Genomic DNA, 16,121 nt, shown 5'->3' on the forward strand with positions numbered 1-16,121 from the left:
CAGGGACACTGCCACTGCCCACCCAGCAGAGGACCAGCTTCACAGAGCCTGTGTCACCCCCATGTCACTCCTAGTGCAGAGGTGCTTGGACCCCAGGCTGCACCCCACTGCCCACTCCCAGAAGGACAAGAAGTCGGCTCCCAGGCTCAGCAGCCCGAATCTGCAGCCTGACACCAAGAAGCCAAGGAGGCCTGTCTGAGGCCCAGGGAGGTAGTTCCCACCCACATGTGGGCCCTGGCCTACCTGGAAAGTGGCGCCGGTGGGCAACAGTCCAGTCAGTGGGGGAGTGGAAGCAGTGGTAGTCCCCGGGGGCCAGGTAGATGACGCAGTGGTAGAGCTCATTCCCTTCCCGGGTGACCAACTGGTTCCTGAAGGAGCCGCAGGGGGCAGCTATGGGGGCAGACAAGACAGCCCAGCTCTCAGACAACACCTGACGCCCTCAGCAGAGCCTGTGGCGGACACGGGCTCCAGGGAAGCCCCCGGGCTCCAGGCTGCGGTTCCAGGCCCTCTGGCCAACCCACTCCCGTCTGCTCCCATCCAGCGCAGCCACGCTGTGCCCGGGCGAGGACCCACCTGGTGGGAAGGGCAGGTCCTCCAGGGCGGCGCGCGGGCCCAGGAAGGACTCCAGCGAGTAGGTCAGCCCCTTCACTTGCTCCACCTCGCAGTTCTTCACCTGCCCAAAGTTGAGGATCTTCCCATCTGACGGACTGATCTGGAAGGGCCAGGAGATGCTTGTTTCTGAAGGCGGACAGGCGGGGCCACCTCCTCCCTGGGGGCCTGGCCCGGGAGGAGCACCCACCGGGCCACCCAGGTTGGTGCTGGGACCAGTCCCCAAAGGCAGAGGCAAGAACTGCATCTCTGAAGGGCGCAGTGCCAGGCGGGGTGGGGCCTCACCACGCTGTGCAAGCCACAGACAGGCCGGGCCTGCGGCTTCAGCTTGCGCCGGAAGAACTCGCTGAGGTTGCGGTAGTGGTGCAGGTCCTCCACGGCCGCCTCCTTCATGTTCACCCCGAAGGTCCAGATGTACAGGCTGTAGACAGGCCTGCGCAGCCAGTGCGGCAGCTCCACCTGGTTCAGGCGGCCCCAGGCCCGTGACAGCAGGCGTGTCGGCACCGACTTATACAGGGCCACCTGCAGGCCACGGGCAGGCACAGTGTTGTCATGCTGTGCACCCGCACCCCAGTCACTGACCCCCACTGTGGGCACCCACGATGGCCATATGATGTGGCTGTTTCTCACTAGGAACCAGACTGAGCTTGCCAGGGACTCTCACAAACTGAGTCCCGGCCGAGGCCATGACACAGTGACTCACAACTTGAGTGTTTCAGTTATTTTATGCAGAGAAAGAAAGCGACCACCCCAGTCGCAGAGGAGACTAGTCGGCAGGCTCGCCTCTTGAAGGGAGTGGAGTGGGGTGGTAAATGGGTCTGATACCCTGAGAGAGAGGCTGGGGCAGAAGGCGGCACGCACATGCCCCCCAGGGAAGTGTTCAGCCCAAAATGCACCTCCGTGTCCTACAGGAAGCAGGGAGAACTCCCCACAGGAGTGCCAGGACTTGCGCATCACGCGCCGTAGGGGTCCTCCAGGCCAGCACTCCTGGGCGCCCCGTCCGCAGAGCTGTCTGCGCCTGCCCTCCCAGGAGGCAGAGGGGAACCAGCCCCCTGGGGCCTCTTGCACACTCTCAGGGCCAGGCGACCTGGAAGGGGCAGCCTCTTAAACCTCAGGAGCCACTGCCATAGTGGGACCTGCCTCTAATCGGCAGCTGCTGCTTGTCTGAGCACAACCTAGACACCAAGTCCCCAAGGGGCAGAAGTAATTTCATTCCGACTTTAAACACCTGTACGAGGAAGTACCGAGCTGGTGGTTCCATGCAGCAGCCCAGGGCCACTGTGCTCTAATGTCCAGCGCCCGGAACAGTTCCCTCCTTGGGGTCAGCCTGCCCAGAGAGCCCGGGGCGAGGGAGCCTGCCCTCCAGGGGGAGGGCGCAGCCTGGCCCGGGGCCCCTAGGTCTACTAAGGCATCTTCATCCTGAGGGGCCCAGAGAAGCCCCAGCCTGCCTGGACCACCCTCTGGCTGCCAGGAATTATTCTGGATTCCTCTCAAAAGCACTTATAAGTTCTCTCCTGCCGGAATGCAGGAAAAATCAGTCATACACCATTTCCTGAATGTCCAGTGTGGGCTCCTTCCAGAAGCAGAGCCCCAAATGGCATGAATGCAGGCAAGGGGAGCACAGCGGGCAGGGAGCCCACGTGGCACCGACCAGCCTGGCCTCTCGGCGCGACCCTCCGAGGGCTCAGCCCCCACAGCCCTCTCCTCTCATCCGATGACCCCCGCCTCCGCGTCCGGGCCCCAGCCCCAGGCCTGCCGTGGACTCACCCTGCTCACAGGCCTCCATCCCACCCGGCTGAGCGGTCTGAGGGCGCCGAAGGGCAGGAGGTAGTAGAGCACCGTCAGGGGCCAGGAGCGTAGTCTCAGGGCGGGTCTGGACATGCAGCTCAACTGCCCCAGTCTCCGCCTCAGGGCCAGCTGGGGGAAGTGCAACCTGCGGGGCACATGTCCCCCCGCACGGCCAGCGTCAGAGCCCAGGGTCGCGGTCCCCAGGGAGCCCCACCGCGCCCCGAGCAGTGCCGTCCTGCCCACCCGCCCGCAGCAAGCCCACCTCTCTGCGAAGTTCGCAGCCTTGGCCGTGCCCCTCGCCCCAGCCCCACTCTGACCCAGTCGGGCGTGGCTGCGTGTGGTCGGCACACTCACTTCCCTGTCTCCCCGCCTGCCCCTCTTCCAAAGACTGGTGGGAACTGGGGGCAGCGGGTGAGGCCCAACTCCTGGCACCTCTCTGGCAGAGGGGGTTCTGAAGGTGGGAGGGGCCCTGGCTCTGGGCAAAGCCCCGGGGGGCAGATGCAGACCCTGCTGGCAGCCCGCACCCTCCTGGGGAGAACTGACAGCAGAAGGGCAGCTGTTACTACCGCCCCGTCCCCCGTTCCCTCAGGGCTCTGGGCCTTGGTTCCTCATCTAATAAATTAAAGGACTGGGCCTGACAAAGCTAAAAAGGAAAACGCACAAACATACACATGCCCGCATGCACCGCCCACCCCCAGCAGCTCCTGCTCCGTCAGCGTGGTCTTTCTACCGCCAGTCAGGTTCTCCAAAACCAATAATCCAAGTTAGCGTAGGAACCCCCTGAACCCTCAGGCCACCTCCCAGGGCTGCTGGGGCCACACACCTGAGCAAAGCCCCTTGCTTCAGCAAAGGTGACAGGCCTGGGCTCGCAGGGGTCTCTTAAGCCTTCCCACCAGAACTGTGGCTTCCTGGGGCACAACAGTGAGGCCCACCTCCCTTTGCCGCATGCCAAGGCCCTAGAAAATGCTGAGGCCCCAGCGCAGTCATAAGGAGACCACATTACCACCCAGTCTGAGAATGTCCCCAGGCCTCAGTTTCCATATCTGCAAAAAGCCTGCATTCAACCGGGTTATAAGGCCCCCGTCTGCACTCAGAGAAGCTCTGTCCTCCGCCCTCAGCTGTGGAACAAACCAAGGGACAAAGCGGCATCTCAACCCATACTAAAAGCAGAAAAAATGGAGAACCGCGCTCATGGCTGGGCCCTGCACCAACACCACAGCTCCTGAGCTCCCTGCCCTCATTGTCTCCCATCCCCCGCACTGTTTTAAAAGGCCAAGAAGGTGCGAGGGGGCCAAGAAAAGCTGGACAAATCACTGCGCCCCAGGGGCTCCCCTCCCGCGGAAGAAGGACCAGTCCTGGGGAGCTGCACCCCCTCCCTGAGTGGGTGGGGCTGGGCGAAGGGGCCTGGGAGCGACAGGCCCACCACCAGGCCCCTGGCCCGCTTGCCCCCCTCCCCCCCAGTACCTGAAGCGGGCTCTCCGACTCAGGCCCCTGGGGCCGGGCCCCTCCAGCGGCGGGGGCTGATCCCCTGGACCCCTGCCGCCACCTCCACCGCGGGGCCGCTGGACGTGAACTCTGACCTTCCGGAGGTCGTGGCGAGGCACAGAGGGGTTAGGACGCTGCGGGCAGCATCTCACCATTTCGTCGCTCGGAGCTCCGGTCCTCGCCGCGCCTCTGACTGACACATGGTGGGCGGCGCCAGGCCCGCTCGCCTTTGTTTCTCCTCCTTCCTCCCTCCCCTGCCGGAGGGGCTCCTGGGCCGTCACCGCTCTGCAGGCTCGGCCTCTGCCAGGCTGCCCGGGGGCTGGGGGACCACTTCCGGGCTTGGTTGCGTCCCGGTAGCTCCCAGGGTACAGGTCAGAGGGTCGGGGCTATTTGCAAAGACAGGCACCAGTCACACACCTGTCTGGGCCTGCGGCACAAGCCCCTGCTCTCAGCCCTCTCTGTCCCCAGGCCTGGCCACCTGCCCACACTGGCACGGAGGGGACCAGACGCCTCTGGAGCACCAGAGGGAATCTGAGCCTGGCGCTCCTCCCGTCTGTGGCTCAAGCAGCCCCTCCCTTGCCAGGACCTGACCCACTTTCCATTGAGGTAACAAAGCAGCATCTGAGGAACGAGGGGGCGGGAAGGTGAGAAAGGCAGTGTGTGGGACCCTGGGCGTCTGACCTGCTCCATTCTCCAGCCTTAGGCCTCCCAGTTCTGGCACTAACACCCCCAAAGGCCTCCTCAGAAGATGAGCACTGGGGTGACCTCAGGAAATGGAAACAGGCGTGGAGATGAGAGGCTGTTCCCCGGCCATCTTTGCTTCGGAGCAACCCAGGGGCCAGCGGGCAGCGGCTTGCCTGGCTATCAGGACACACCCGGCCTCCACAAAGCCCTTCAGGCCACCCGCACAGATAACAGGGACAGAGCACAAACATGCCACAGTTGTTGCTGTCTCAGCTCAGGCCTTATCAGGGCCCTGGGGGGAGGATGCACCACGGCCTGGCCTCCAAACCCAACTGCAGGCTGCAGAGGACATAGGTATCTGCTGCCACCTTCAGCAAAGAAAGGCAGGTCCCAAGAACTGCTCCTAAGGCAGAGGAGCAACGCAGCCGAGGACCCCGGCACGGCCAACGCACTGTGACAGAGTATCAGGCCCCAACCCAGACAAGACTCCACCACGCAAGGGGGAACGCCTGACACCCCGGCGAACCCACCTCAAGCCACAGAGGGAAGAACGCAGCCCTGGCTGCTCCCTGGGGAGTCGATGAATCCCTGGGTGTGCAGTGGCCTGGGGGAGCTGGGCCAAGGCTGACCACAAGCACAGACATCTGCTCCCGACTGAGGAAATGGTGGGTCCTGACCCCTCCAGCCACTCCCCAGGACACTTTCCGGGCCAAGTGGCAGCACAGCTCACGGATGGGAGGTGGCCCCCCACCAGGCCTCACCCAGCAGCAGATGTATGCACAAGCCTCTAGCCTTCTCCTGCCAGGCCCGGGGCCTCACGGGCACCCCTGCTCCTGCCCCAGGCCCTGCTAAGCCTCCTGTGTACTTTTCCGGTCCAGGACAGTCGGATTGCCTCAACCATATCAGCGACGCACTGAGCACCCCACCCCGCCTTTCCCTGGCCGGTCAGACCATGGGCCCCACACTGGCCTCCTGCCAGCTCCCCAGGGAAAACAGGCCAGGAGGGGTGGCAGGCAGTTGGGGTTGGGCCTGGCCCCTGGCTCCCAGGTTCTTTCCCGTCTCTAAAAACCCTGGAATGCTGGGACTGAGCACGCAGCCGAGGTTCACGGTGGGGGTCAATGAGGCTCTGTGGAGGGGAGGAGCCCCTGCCGGTTTTCCGCACTGTCCTACCATGTGTGACAGTGACTGGCCGCAGCACACCACCAGAAAGGTGCGGTCAGGGGCCCAGACGGCCCCAAACCTCAGGGCCTCAGAGCAGATTTGTATGTGTGCCTTTGAACTTCATCCTCCCCCCAAGGGGCCTGCAAACCAGGGGCCTGGCCAGGCCAGACAGCCCCCCCAGGGCAGCGCAGCCCCTCAATCCTCCTCCCACAGCTCAAGGGGGACCGCCCAGAAAGCCTCCAGGAGCCTCTGGCAGGAGGTCCTCGCCCCTCAGTGTCTCCAGGCTGCCCCACCTCCTCTGCTGAATCAGGACCCTGAGACCAGGCTGCCAGGCTCCACCTAGGGCCCCAGGGTCCCCAGAGAGCAGACGTGAATTCAGTTCTCCCCAGGGAACTGGCTGGGCCCGCGGTCCAGCTCAGAGCTGCAGGATGTAGGGCAGAGGGTCCCTGGAGGGCAGGACCCCTTCCTTGGCCAGCAGGGTTCCCGGCCTCCTCATCTCGGAGCCCCGCCTGCCGACTGCACGGCCACAGCCCCTGGAGCTCAGGCCAGGGCTTTCTCCCTCTCTGGCCCCGAGCACCACTGCGGTGGGAGAGGGGGCGCAGGCCTGGATGAGGTACGCGCACAGGAGGGCACCCGGAAGCAGGGGAGTACAGACACCTTCCCTCTCTACCAAGAATCTCAAGGACACTCTGTGGAGGCAAGTTCTGGGCTGCGACCAGTCAGACATCAAAGTCACCACACGGTCTAAAGATCTGCCACACGCAACGTGAAAACTCAAGACTGGCTTTGGTGGGGGACAGGGACAATCTGGTCACTACAATCCTGGCTGCCCCCCGCCCCACCAAGCTGGGAAAGTCATCAGTCTCCTTCGGCCTCAGTTTCCTCATCTGGAAAATGGGAAAGGCCATACCTCCCTCATCCCCTAGAGGCCCGAGTCATGACTGCAAGTATGGCCCGAACAGCTCGGCTCCAAACCTCATGCCTCACTTCACCCAAGAGCGTGGTGTAGCCCCATCCCCTGGCTCTCAGAGCCTCACCTCCCTTTCCAGACCCACACTCTGGGGGGACAGAAGTTTGCCACCACCGGGAAGATGGAAGCACGGGGTGGGGAGCAGTGTTGAAAGAGCCCAGACCCCAGGGGCAGAGGCCACCCTGTGAGTAGGAAGCAGCGGCCCACAGGACCACGTGGTGGGAGTCACCTGTCAGGACACGCTGTCCTGGGGGCTCACACCCGAGTGCCGCCGAGTCCCCACCCACGCCTCACGGCCCAGGACGAGGGCCCCGGCACCCTCGGTGGGATGGAACGTTCCAGCTGATGTCCGACGGGGCCCGCGACCACGGTGGGGGGCGGGGGGCGGCCCTGGACGGTCTGAGTCTCCGCCACAGCGGGGAAGGCTGGGCAGGGGTGCCCAGCAAGCTCTCCCTGTGGACAGAGGGTCCCCCACGCTCCAGGGCTAGAAGCAGATGGAACTTCAGAAGCAGGGACCCAGGAAAATGGCCTCTCCCTGTGGGCTGGGTGAGCCATCTTGGGGAACCCTGGACAGGAGAAGAGGAAGCAGCCAGAAGGGCGCGGGGGAGGGCGGCTGGGGGCGCGGCAGGGGTCTCCCTCAAGCCTCCCGGGGGAGAGGAGAACGACCGTCCCGCACCAGGGGGCTGGGGCTCCGCGGAGGCCAGCCCGTCACTCCCTGCCCGCCCCCTCGGGGGTGACATGGAGGCAGGCGCACCACCTCCGGGTGCCCTGGGGGCCGATGTCCTCTCCCCCCGCCCCGGCAGCCCCGAAGCTTTCGGGGCAGGAGACGCTGCAGGACGCGGCGGAAGTGAGCTCAGCCGGCCGGGTGACCCGCCACGCGGGGCAGGGGACCGGGCTGGGCGCTCAGAGGCCCGGGCCCTCCAGGGCGGCTCCGGCCCGGGCCCCCGGCTTGCTTACCGGCTCAGCGGCAGCTGCTCGGGCCCCGCGGGCTGCCGGCGGCCCCGGACTCCCGGGGAGGCGCCGCAGCGGAAGCCTTGGGGACGGCGGGCGGGCGGGGCGCGGGCTCCAGCCACTCAGGCCGCCCGGGGCGGAGGAAGGAGGCGACCCCGCCGCGCCCCGCCCTCCGCCGCCCCCCATCCCGCCCCCGACGCCGCCGGCCCAGGCGGGAAGCGGGGCGCGGCTGCCCTCCGCGTGGCCGAGCTCCCTGGGCCGCGGCCTCGCTTCCCCTCCGCGCTCCACACCCACGCCGGCTCGGGGTGCCGCTGACCTCGAGGGCCTGAACTGCGCAGGAAGCCACCTCCGGCCGCCTTCCCCTGCCCTGCCCTTCCCGTACCCACAAAGGCGCAGGCTGCCCCCGCCCCCCGCCCCACTGCCCCAGGCAGCCGCAGCCCCCACACACCAAGAGCCCTGTGCAGACGGGCCGGTGCCGTGTCAGCACACTACCCCTCGCCCCCCAAAGCACTCGGGCAACAAGGAGAGGGAGGAACCCGTTTGACACGGTTCAGGCGAGGAGGGGGATCTGACAGGGAACCCTACTCAAGGAAAGAAAGGCGGTGGCACCAGGAGTCTGATCAGCATCTGTGGACGTCGCACCTCACTCGGGTTGCTGCAAGGCGCTGGCCACTGAACGAGGATATAACCCCAGGTTCTCCTGCCCACAAAGAATTTCCTTTCTAAAGCAGTGTTCAGAAGAGGAAGGGAGAGCCTATAGCGCTTCTGAGGATGTGGGCAGCTGGGCACGGTGGGCCACGGCAGCCTGGAACCCCCGTCCTTATGTGGACCCAGCCCCAGCAAGCTACAGACCTGGGACGGAGGCGGCAGCAGCAACGGCGGGGGAGAAGATGGGCAGGGTCCCATCTCACGGGCTTCCATGATATTCGACACCCATGATGCCCAGGAGGAACAGGCAACAGGCTGAGCCTTGCGAGTTCCTGCCCAGGCTCGGGCTCCACACAGGGCTGGCAAATACCTTCCACGTGGGCTCCTAGCCAGAGCCGACAGCACGCTCTGCGCCCCACTGAAACCTGAGACCCCGTCTCACCTCAGAGCTCCAAGCAAACATCCCATGTGAGATGGGATTAAAAGGAGTTAAGGTACAGGAAGATGCTGACACGGATCTCTAGAAACACTAAATCCCAAAACCAAAAAGCTCTGGAAGACCATTCTGACTTCCCCAAAGCCCCCAATACTTCCGGACCAGGCCTGGCCCAAGCCAGACCAGAGGGGGAAAACAAAAGTCTGTGAGTCAAAGTCCAGGTTCTCATTTGCTGAGTGGCTCTGGGGTACCGATGTTCCCTCTGTAAAGTGACCGGCTGGGCTGCACCACATCGATGAGAGCTCCTTTATAACCATTCCAGGCCTCTCTGGCACATTAATGTTAGAAAACTCATAAATAAACCAGCCTGTGGGTCTGCCCTGAGAATAGCCCTCCTGCCTTCTAACATGACCTCCACATATGTTTCATGTAGGAAATGCAAATGCCTTCTGGATTCCAGATTTCTGGGAAAAACAAAAAACCCTTTGGTAAATTTACTTTCCCATCCTCAGTGAGGTCCCTTCTGGCTATGCTGTGTCTTTCATTTCCAGTCTTCCCACCTGTTTGGAGGCCCCTGGGTGGGGGTGCCATCTAGCGCCACTGTGGTGCTCTGCAGGCCCAGGCCACTTGGCCATCAGCCCCTGAGATAGGCCTCCCCAGCAGTGAACCCACTGTAACTTCATACCAAGTGGGTTTCATGCTCAAATGTGCCAGGGGACAGAAGGTAGCAGTGGGACGGGGGGCAGGTGCATGTTGCTAATTCACTCCTTGGGGGCCAGGCCCCTGATGATGTCTCGGCGCTGGCATGAGAAGCCGCGGGCAGATGATCAGCCCCACAGAACCCTGGGCAAGGAGCAGAAGCGAGTGTGAAGTGCCCTTAGGCGATGTCTTCATCTGGAAGCTTCTCCCGACCTACCAAATTCCCACTGTGTTCCCAAGTATGTCTTAGTCCCACCGGTTCGCATGACTTATCTGATGCCACTGGCCGATGCAGGGACCCTGAGCAGTTCCTGGCAGGCACCGGGGCCGGGACGGGTGGCCGAGCATGGCAAAAAGAACAACAAAGTACTCTGAGCCCAGCAGAAAGCTCCCTGAAGGCGTCCGAGTCGGCCACCCTGGCCTCCTCCCAGCCCCAGCACTCGGCTTTGTCTATTCTCTGCAATATCCTCTGCAGTTCCACAGACTGGCTGCTCAAAACGAGGGAGGCACGTCCTAGGGGGTGCATGCACAGAGCTGTCCCTGGGCTGGACAAGGTAGGGAAGGCACAAAGGCTGGAGGAGGGCGTTGGGGGCCAGGCCACACTCCGACACAGCCTGAGCCACCGGGGGAGTGGCTGCCTCAGTTCCTGACAGGTGCCAAGAAGGAGGAGCCCTGAGGCCTCAGAGATGTTCTCCTGCCCTAGAAAGAGCCCAAGATTCTCAGAGGACGAGCTGGACTGTAAGTAAACTGCACCTGAGCAGGTGGGGGGAGGGGGCATCCACTTCCCTGCCAACTTGACTATTTGCCCATTTTAACAGCCACAACTGTTTTCTCAACGCCTATTAGGTTAAGAGTAAAATAGTCCTTACTGAATCTCTACTCCCTGCCAGCTCAGGACCAGGAATTCACACATACATTATCCTCATTTAACTGTATGAGGGAGTTAACAGCAGCCTGTTTGTAGATGAGGACCAAAAAGAATTATAGCAAGTTTAAAAATATGCAGAATGTGTTCAGTACTGTCCAGGGTCAAGGACACCGTAGCATCGAGGAGCATGAGGAGCGCAGGCCGACAGGGCTCTGGGGGCGGGGGGCGGGCAGGAATGAGGGCACAGCGACACGGGAGAACGGACAGGCCGGTCTGTCTGTATTCCTTTTCGGGAACTGGGATGGTGCACAACACATTTTTTAAAATTCTGAGGCTAGAAATAAGGAAGTGGGCTAACGCAGGGAGTGAGGACGGACACAAGCCAAGGCGCTCTGATGAAAGGCCCGTCCGTCTATACGCGTGCTCCCAAACACCCCAGACACTGCCACAAGCCCTGATGGCCAGGCCAACATGAAAACGGAACTGCATGGTCACTGCTCAGGTGCGTACTGAAACATTTAGGGGTGAGACTTCATGTCTGCAATGTGTCTTCAAGTCGTTCAGAGAAAAATGAAATACATATACATGGTGATGGAGCAGATACGACAAAACATATATTCAATCAAGGGGTGTGTATGTGGGTAACTATTCTGTCAACTTTCTACTGTTAAAAAGTGTTCACAATACGAGGATTGGAAGACTGCTTTAAACCACAGAAAAGCTTCTAAATTTTATTACTGCAGAGAAAACCCCAAGACCACCTGCCTCATGCGGAGCCTCTCCTGCTCTGAGGTGGGGCAGGGCAAGCTGGGCCTGCTCCGAGGGCGCTGGGCACCCACTGCTGCTGCCTCACACGTGGGAACTCAGGACCCAACCTCTCACTTCCTGTCTGCTCAGTGGGGAGTACTCGGCCCCCGGGGGCCCAGCTCTGGGCTGGGGAAGGCCAGCTGTCACCGCAGCTCTGCGGCCACAGGCCCTCCCATCGCCATGCGGTCACTTCTGAGGCCTGAAGGAGAAGCACACGTGGACTCCTCTTCCCCACAAGGCCCACCACTCCCACCGGGCCAGCTTTTCACTACATGCACCTCTGCCCTCGAGACCACCAGTCAAGGAAGAAAGGACACCTCAGAAACTTTGAGTCACCATGCTGTGCATCCATGCAATCCCCCCCCCCACACACACACACCTGGCATCCGGTGTCACCTGGTAACTCTATGTTCACACATGCACACACTTTTCAACCCTCTCATTAAGGAGCTTTTTTTTTTCCCTTTTTGACTTAGGGAGCAAAAGGGCACGATGCCTGCCATACAAACGAAGAGCACACGATGGCCCCAGGCACACCGGCTGCCTTCCATGCTCTCTGTGCTGTTTGCTCAAAGCCAGCTCTCCACACAGGCCCCTGTGTCCACCGCCCTCCTCCCCAGGCCAAATGCCCGTCCTGAGCGACGCAAAGGAACAGGCACTTGGACCAAGAGCCAGAGCTTTACGGGAGCCCTGCTCTAAGGCAGGTGTCTTTGTGCTCTGACAAGGGCTGCGGGCCTTGTTTCGGGGGAGCATGGATTCCTGGCTCCCTGTCACCTGGTCTGAATGTTACTTACAAATACCTGAGCCAATATAAACAGAGAATACACATGTGAAAATCTTTGGAGTGGACTCACATTTAAAGAAAGGCAAATTGCAGACCATATTAAGGTGCCAGTGTCTTGACACTCCCTGTTTCCTCCCCAGCTCTCAGGAAGGAGCTGCCCCACCCCTCCATGTGCTCAGTCAGAAGTCACAAGTCAGTAATTCTCCATTCTCTCCCCCGGAGGGCACCACCCAATCCTGGAGGGCACCCCGTCCACTCGTCCGGCCAAGACGCGCTCAGAATCGAGTCTCTTCCCTATACTTCCACCACTCCCCCACTGACCCAAGTTACCACCTACTCCTGCTGGGAGACAGTCAGAACCTCCCTACAGGCCCTGTGCCTCCCCGCCAGATCCCCTACATCCACCTCCACAGCAGCCCCAGCCAGAGTGTCCCGATCAGAGCCCAAATGACTCAGCCCTCACTCAGAGGACAGGCCCGGCGAGACGGTGGCCCCCAGCCTTCCTTTCTGCCCTCTGCAGCTCCACACACCTGGGTTCTTTGCTGCTCCTCAAGCCTCTGCCCCGGCCACTCTCCCCTCAGACGCCCCCGACTTGGCCCTGCACCCCTGCAGTCTCTTTCCCATGTCAGTGAGGGAGGCCCTCCTTCCCTGCCACCTCAGTCCCAGCCTGGCTCTACACCAGCCCAGCACACCTGTGCCCTTCACCTGTTTAAGTTTACTCCATGGCACTTCAACCACTTGACACATCCATGTGTCATCTGTTTATCTGTGTCACCCACAAATAAGGGAAACTCTCTGCTGACAGGAACCCTGGTTCTACTCACTATCGGATCCCCAGCCTCTCAACAGGGCCTGGCATATAGAAGGAGCTCAAAGACTTGAATGAATGAGTGAATTCAAGAAGAAAGGAATCATGTTCTTCCATGACAACTTTTGCTACTATTCAGTGTGGTTCACATACTCAACAACATGCCAACTACAAATGGGTACAAAAGTTTCAGAAGCCAGCACCACAAACTGCATAGGTGTCCATACCCTTCAGAGAGCAACTCTACACCTAGTCGTTCACCCTGAGGAAAAGGCCCATGTGCAAAGACGTGATCCACAAAATTATTCACAATGGCAAGAACCAGCAGTGCACCAGAGCAGGCTGTGGTCGTAGAGCCACTTAAAATGCTTTCATGCAGTCTTGCAAATCACCATATATAGCAATACATATAAGGTTAAAAAAAAAAAAAGAAAGACACAAAACAGGCATATCCATTAAAAATAGAGACAAAGACAGTAAATGCATGAAAAATAAAGCCCACAATTACGTGATCACAGTCATTTAGTGAGTAGGGGTGGGAATCATGACTGTCCGCCCTGTTTTCCAACATTAACATCATAGTTTTCTATCATCTCTGTCATTTAAAAGATTGCCACAACAGTGCCTTGAATGTTCTTATTCAATGGGAAAAGGACAGTCTTTTCAATGGGCAGTGCTAGGAAAACTGGATAGCCACATGCCAAAGAATAAGTTGGACCTTTAATTTATACCATATAAAAACTTAGAGGACCAAAGACCTAACCAGAAGACCTAAACTATAAAACTCATAGAAGAAAACATGACACTGAATTCGACAATGATTTCTCAGATGTGATACTAAAAACACAGGTAATAATAGTAAAAAATAGATAAATTGGACTTTATTAGCAACTTTTGTGCATTAAGAGATATTATTGAGTGAAGACAATCAATAGAATGGGAGAAAACATTTGCAAATACATTTATCTGATAAGAGTCTAGCATAACTCCTACAGCTCAGATACAAAAAAAAACAAACCACCCAAATTAAAAATAGGCAAAGGACGTGAATAGACATTTCTCCAAAGAAGATACAAAAGTAACCAATAGGCATGTGAAAAAATGCTCAACATCACTAAACATTAGGGAATGCAAATCACAACAGAGAGATGACTACTTCAAACCTACTCGGAAGGTCATTATAAAAAATGTGTTAGTGAGAATGTGGAGAAACTGGAATCCTCGTGCATTGCTAGTGGGAGTATAAAGCAATACAGCCACTTGGAAAAATTGGCAGCTCCTCAAAAAGTTAAACATAGAATGACCATGTTGGCCAGCAATTCTACTCCTACATACATACCCAGAAGAACTGAAAGCTGCAAGTCAGATACTTACACACCAATGTTCTTATCTGCACTATTCATAATAGCAGAAGTGGAAACAACTCAGTATCTCTCAACAGATGAACGGATAAATATGGTCTAGCCATGCAATGGACTATTATGCTGCCTTAAAAAGGAATGAAACTCTAATACAGGCTGTACTATGGATGAATCTGAAAAATATTATGCTAAGTAAAATAAGCTAAACACAAAAGAACAAATGTTGTATGATTCCACTTATATGAAGAGGCAAATTCATAAAGAAGTACAGCAATGGTCACTAGGGGCCGCGGGAGAAGAGACTAGGAAGTGTTGTTTAATGGGTTCAGACTTCCTGTTTGAGATGGTAAGAAAGTTCTAGAAATGGATAGTGGTAATGCTTTTAAGATACTGTGAATGTACTTACTGCCACTGAATTATAGACTTCAAAGTGGTTAAAATGGTAAATTTTACATCATGTATGTGCTATGGACTACACTGTGTCCCCCCCACCCAAATTCATATGATGAAGCCCTGACCCCCCATGTGGTATGGTATCTGGAGATGGGGCTGCTGGGAGATGATTAGGTGTACATGAGGTCATGAGGGTGGAGCCTTCACAATGGGATTAGCCCTTGTAAGAAGAGACTCTCTCTGCCATGTCAGGACACAGTCTACAAGCCGGGAAGAGGGCTCTCATCAGAATCTGACCATGCCGCCACCCTGATCTCGGACTTCCCAGCCTCCAACTGCGAGAAAACAAATGGCTGTTATTTACACCACCCAAGTATATGGTATTTTGTTACAGCAGGCTGAGCAAAGACAGTATCTTTTACCAAGAGTAAAAAGAAAGAAAAAGAACAGAGAGAGAGGAGTACCCCTGAGACTCTGGGTAAGTACACATCACCAAAATACTTTGGAACGCTTTCTGCGAGGAGAGGAAGAGAGGGTGCCATTAATTGGAACAGACACCAAAGTGATCTGGGAGAAGGTGATGAGAAGGCACAGACAGGGGGACCAAAGTTACCTCCCTAACACGAACCCAGTTGTGACAGAAAGGGACTTATAACAAGACACCCATTTCGCCTTTACGGCTTTGAAGTGATTTCAGGAACTGAGGACAAAAGATCAAATATTGCAACAAAACATGCTTCTATTGCTTTATCACGCAGGGAATTCCAGTGGTCCAACGTGTGCCTTCATGGACTAACATGAAGACACACACGCACACACGCACACACGGCAGAGGTGATGAGGACCGACAGTGGGCAAGAGGAGCAAGGTGAGGAAGGGTCCCCAGGCCACTCTCCTCTAGCCACACTCCCCAGGGATTACAGGTTCTCACTGTCATGTCTGCACGACCTCTGAACTCTCCTGTCCTCCCAGTGGGCAAAGCAACATCACCAGCAACACATGAAGGGCTTCCTGGAGGCCTGCAGGGTGTGGCTGTGGCCTGCCTGAACTCAAAGTACAGGAGAAGGGCAGCTGGCATCTTAGCCGCAACACGGGCAGAGGAGCCTACACGGGTGGAGACATTTATAAGCAGTTATTTCCAGTATGGAAGTGTGGTATTGTACTTTCTAAAAACATGTATTTGGTCATTCCAATGACCAAAATATATTTTTCATATATGTTTGGTCTCAGTCCTGGCTGACAGCTTCCAAAACACTTGGAATTTCCTGAGTGATAACAGCAGTGGAAGCCTTTTTTGTTATATTTGGTCTGTTGTCCGTAGTCCCTGAAATCACTTTAGAGCCATAAAGGTGAAATGAGTGTCTTGTAGTATTTATAAGTCCCTTTCCAACATGACTAGATTTGTGTTAATGAACTGACTTTTGAAAAGCCCCTAAGGTTGGGGAACAAACCCTGAATAGAGGGTTGGAACTTTCAGTCCCACCCCATGACCTCTGGGGAGGGGAGAGGGGCTGGACATCTAATCAAGCAGTAGTGGCCAATGGTTTAATCAATCGTGTTTATGTCATGAAGCCTTCATTAAAAACCCCAAGGGAGAGGGTTCAGGGAGCTTCCAGGCTGGGGAAACAGAAAGCTTCCATATGACACACGCTGGGGCCCAAACTCCACC

General features: G+C 57.8%; 1 protein-coding gene across 4 annotated transcripts in view; it reads right to left on the minus strand.

Annotated features, from left to right (window-relative positions):
- Positions 1-16,121, minus strand: part of PISD (phosphatidylserine decarboxylase) — a 38,146-nt gene that overhangs the window by 2,022 nt on the left and 20,003 nt on the right. The window contains exons 1-6 of one of the 4 annotated variants that reach the window (XM_017642771.3): positions 6,927-7,159; positions 4,035-4,268; positions 2,377-2,542; positions 895-1,131; positions 574-712; positions 244-390 (exon numbers count right to left, since the gene is read on the minus strand). In XM_017642771.3, the coding sequence (XP_017498260.1) occupies positions 244-390; positions 574-712; positions 895-1,131; positions 2,377-2,542; positions 4,035-4,084 (739 nt within the window). In that variant the 5' untranslated portion in view covers positions 4,085-4,268; positions 6,927-7,159. Of the gene's footprint in view, positions 1-243; positions 391-573; positions 713-894; positions 1,132-2,376; positions 2,543-3,861; positions 4,269-4,563; positions 6,878-6,926; positions 7,160-16,121 lie in introns of those variants that run through there. The other 3 variants (XM_073222240.1, XM_073222241.1, XM_017642770.3) reach the window with 3 other exon arrangements.

Source organism: Manis javanica, chromosome 15, assembly GCF_040802235.1.
Source record: "Manis javanica isolate MJ-LG chromosome 15, MJ_LKY, whole genome shotgun sequence".
Taxonomy (NCBI): Eukaryota; Metazoa; Chordata; class Mammalia; order Pholidota; family Manidae; genus Manis; species Manis javanica.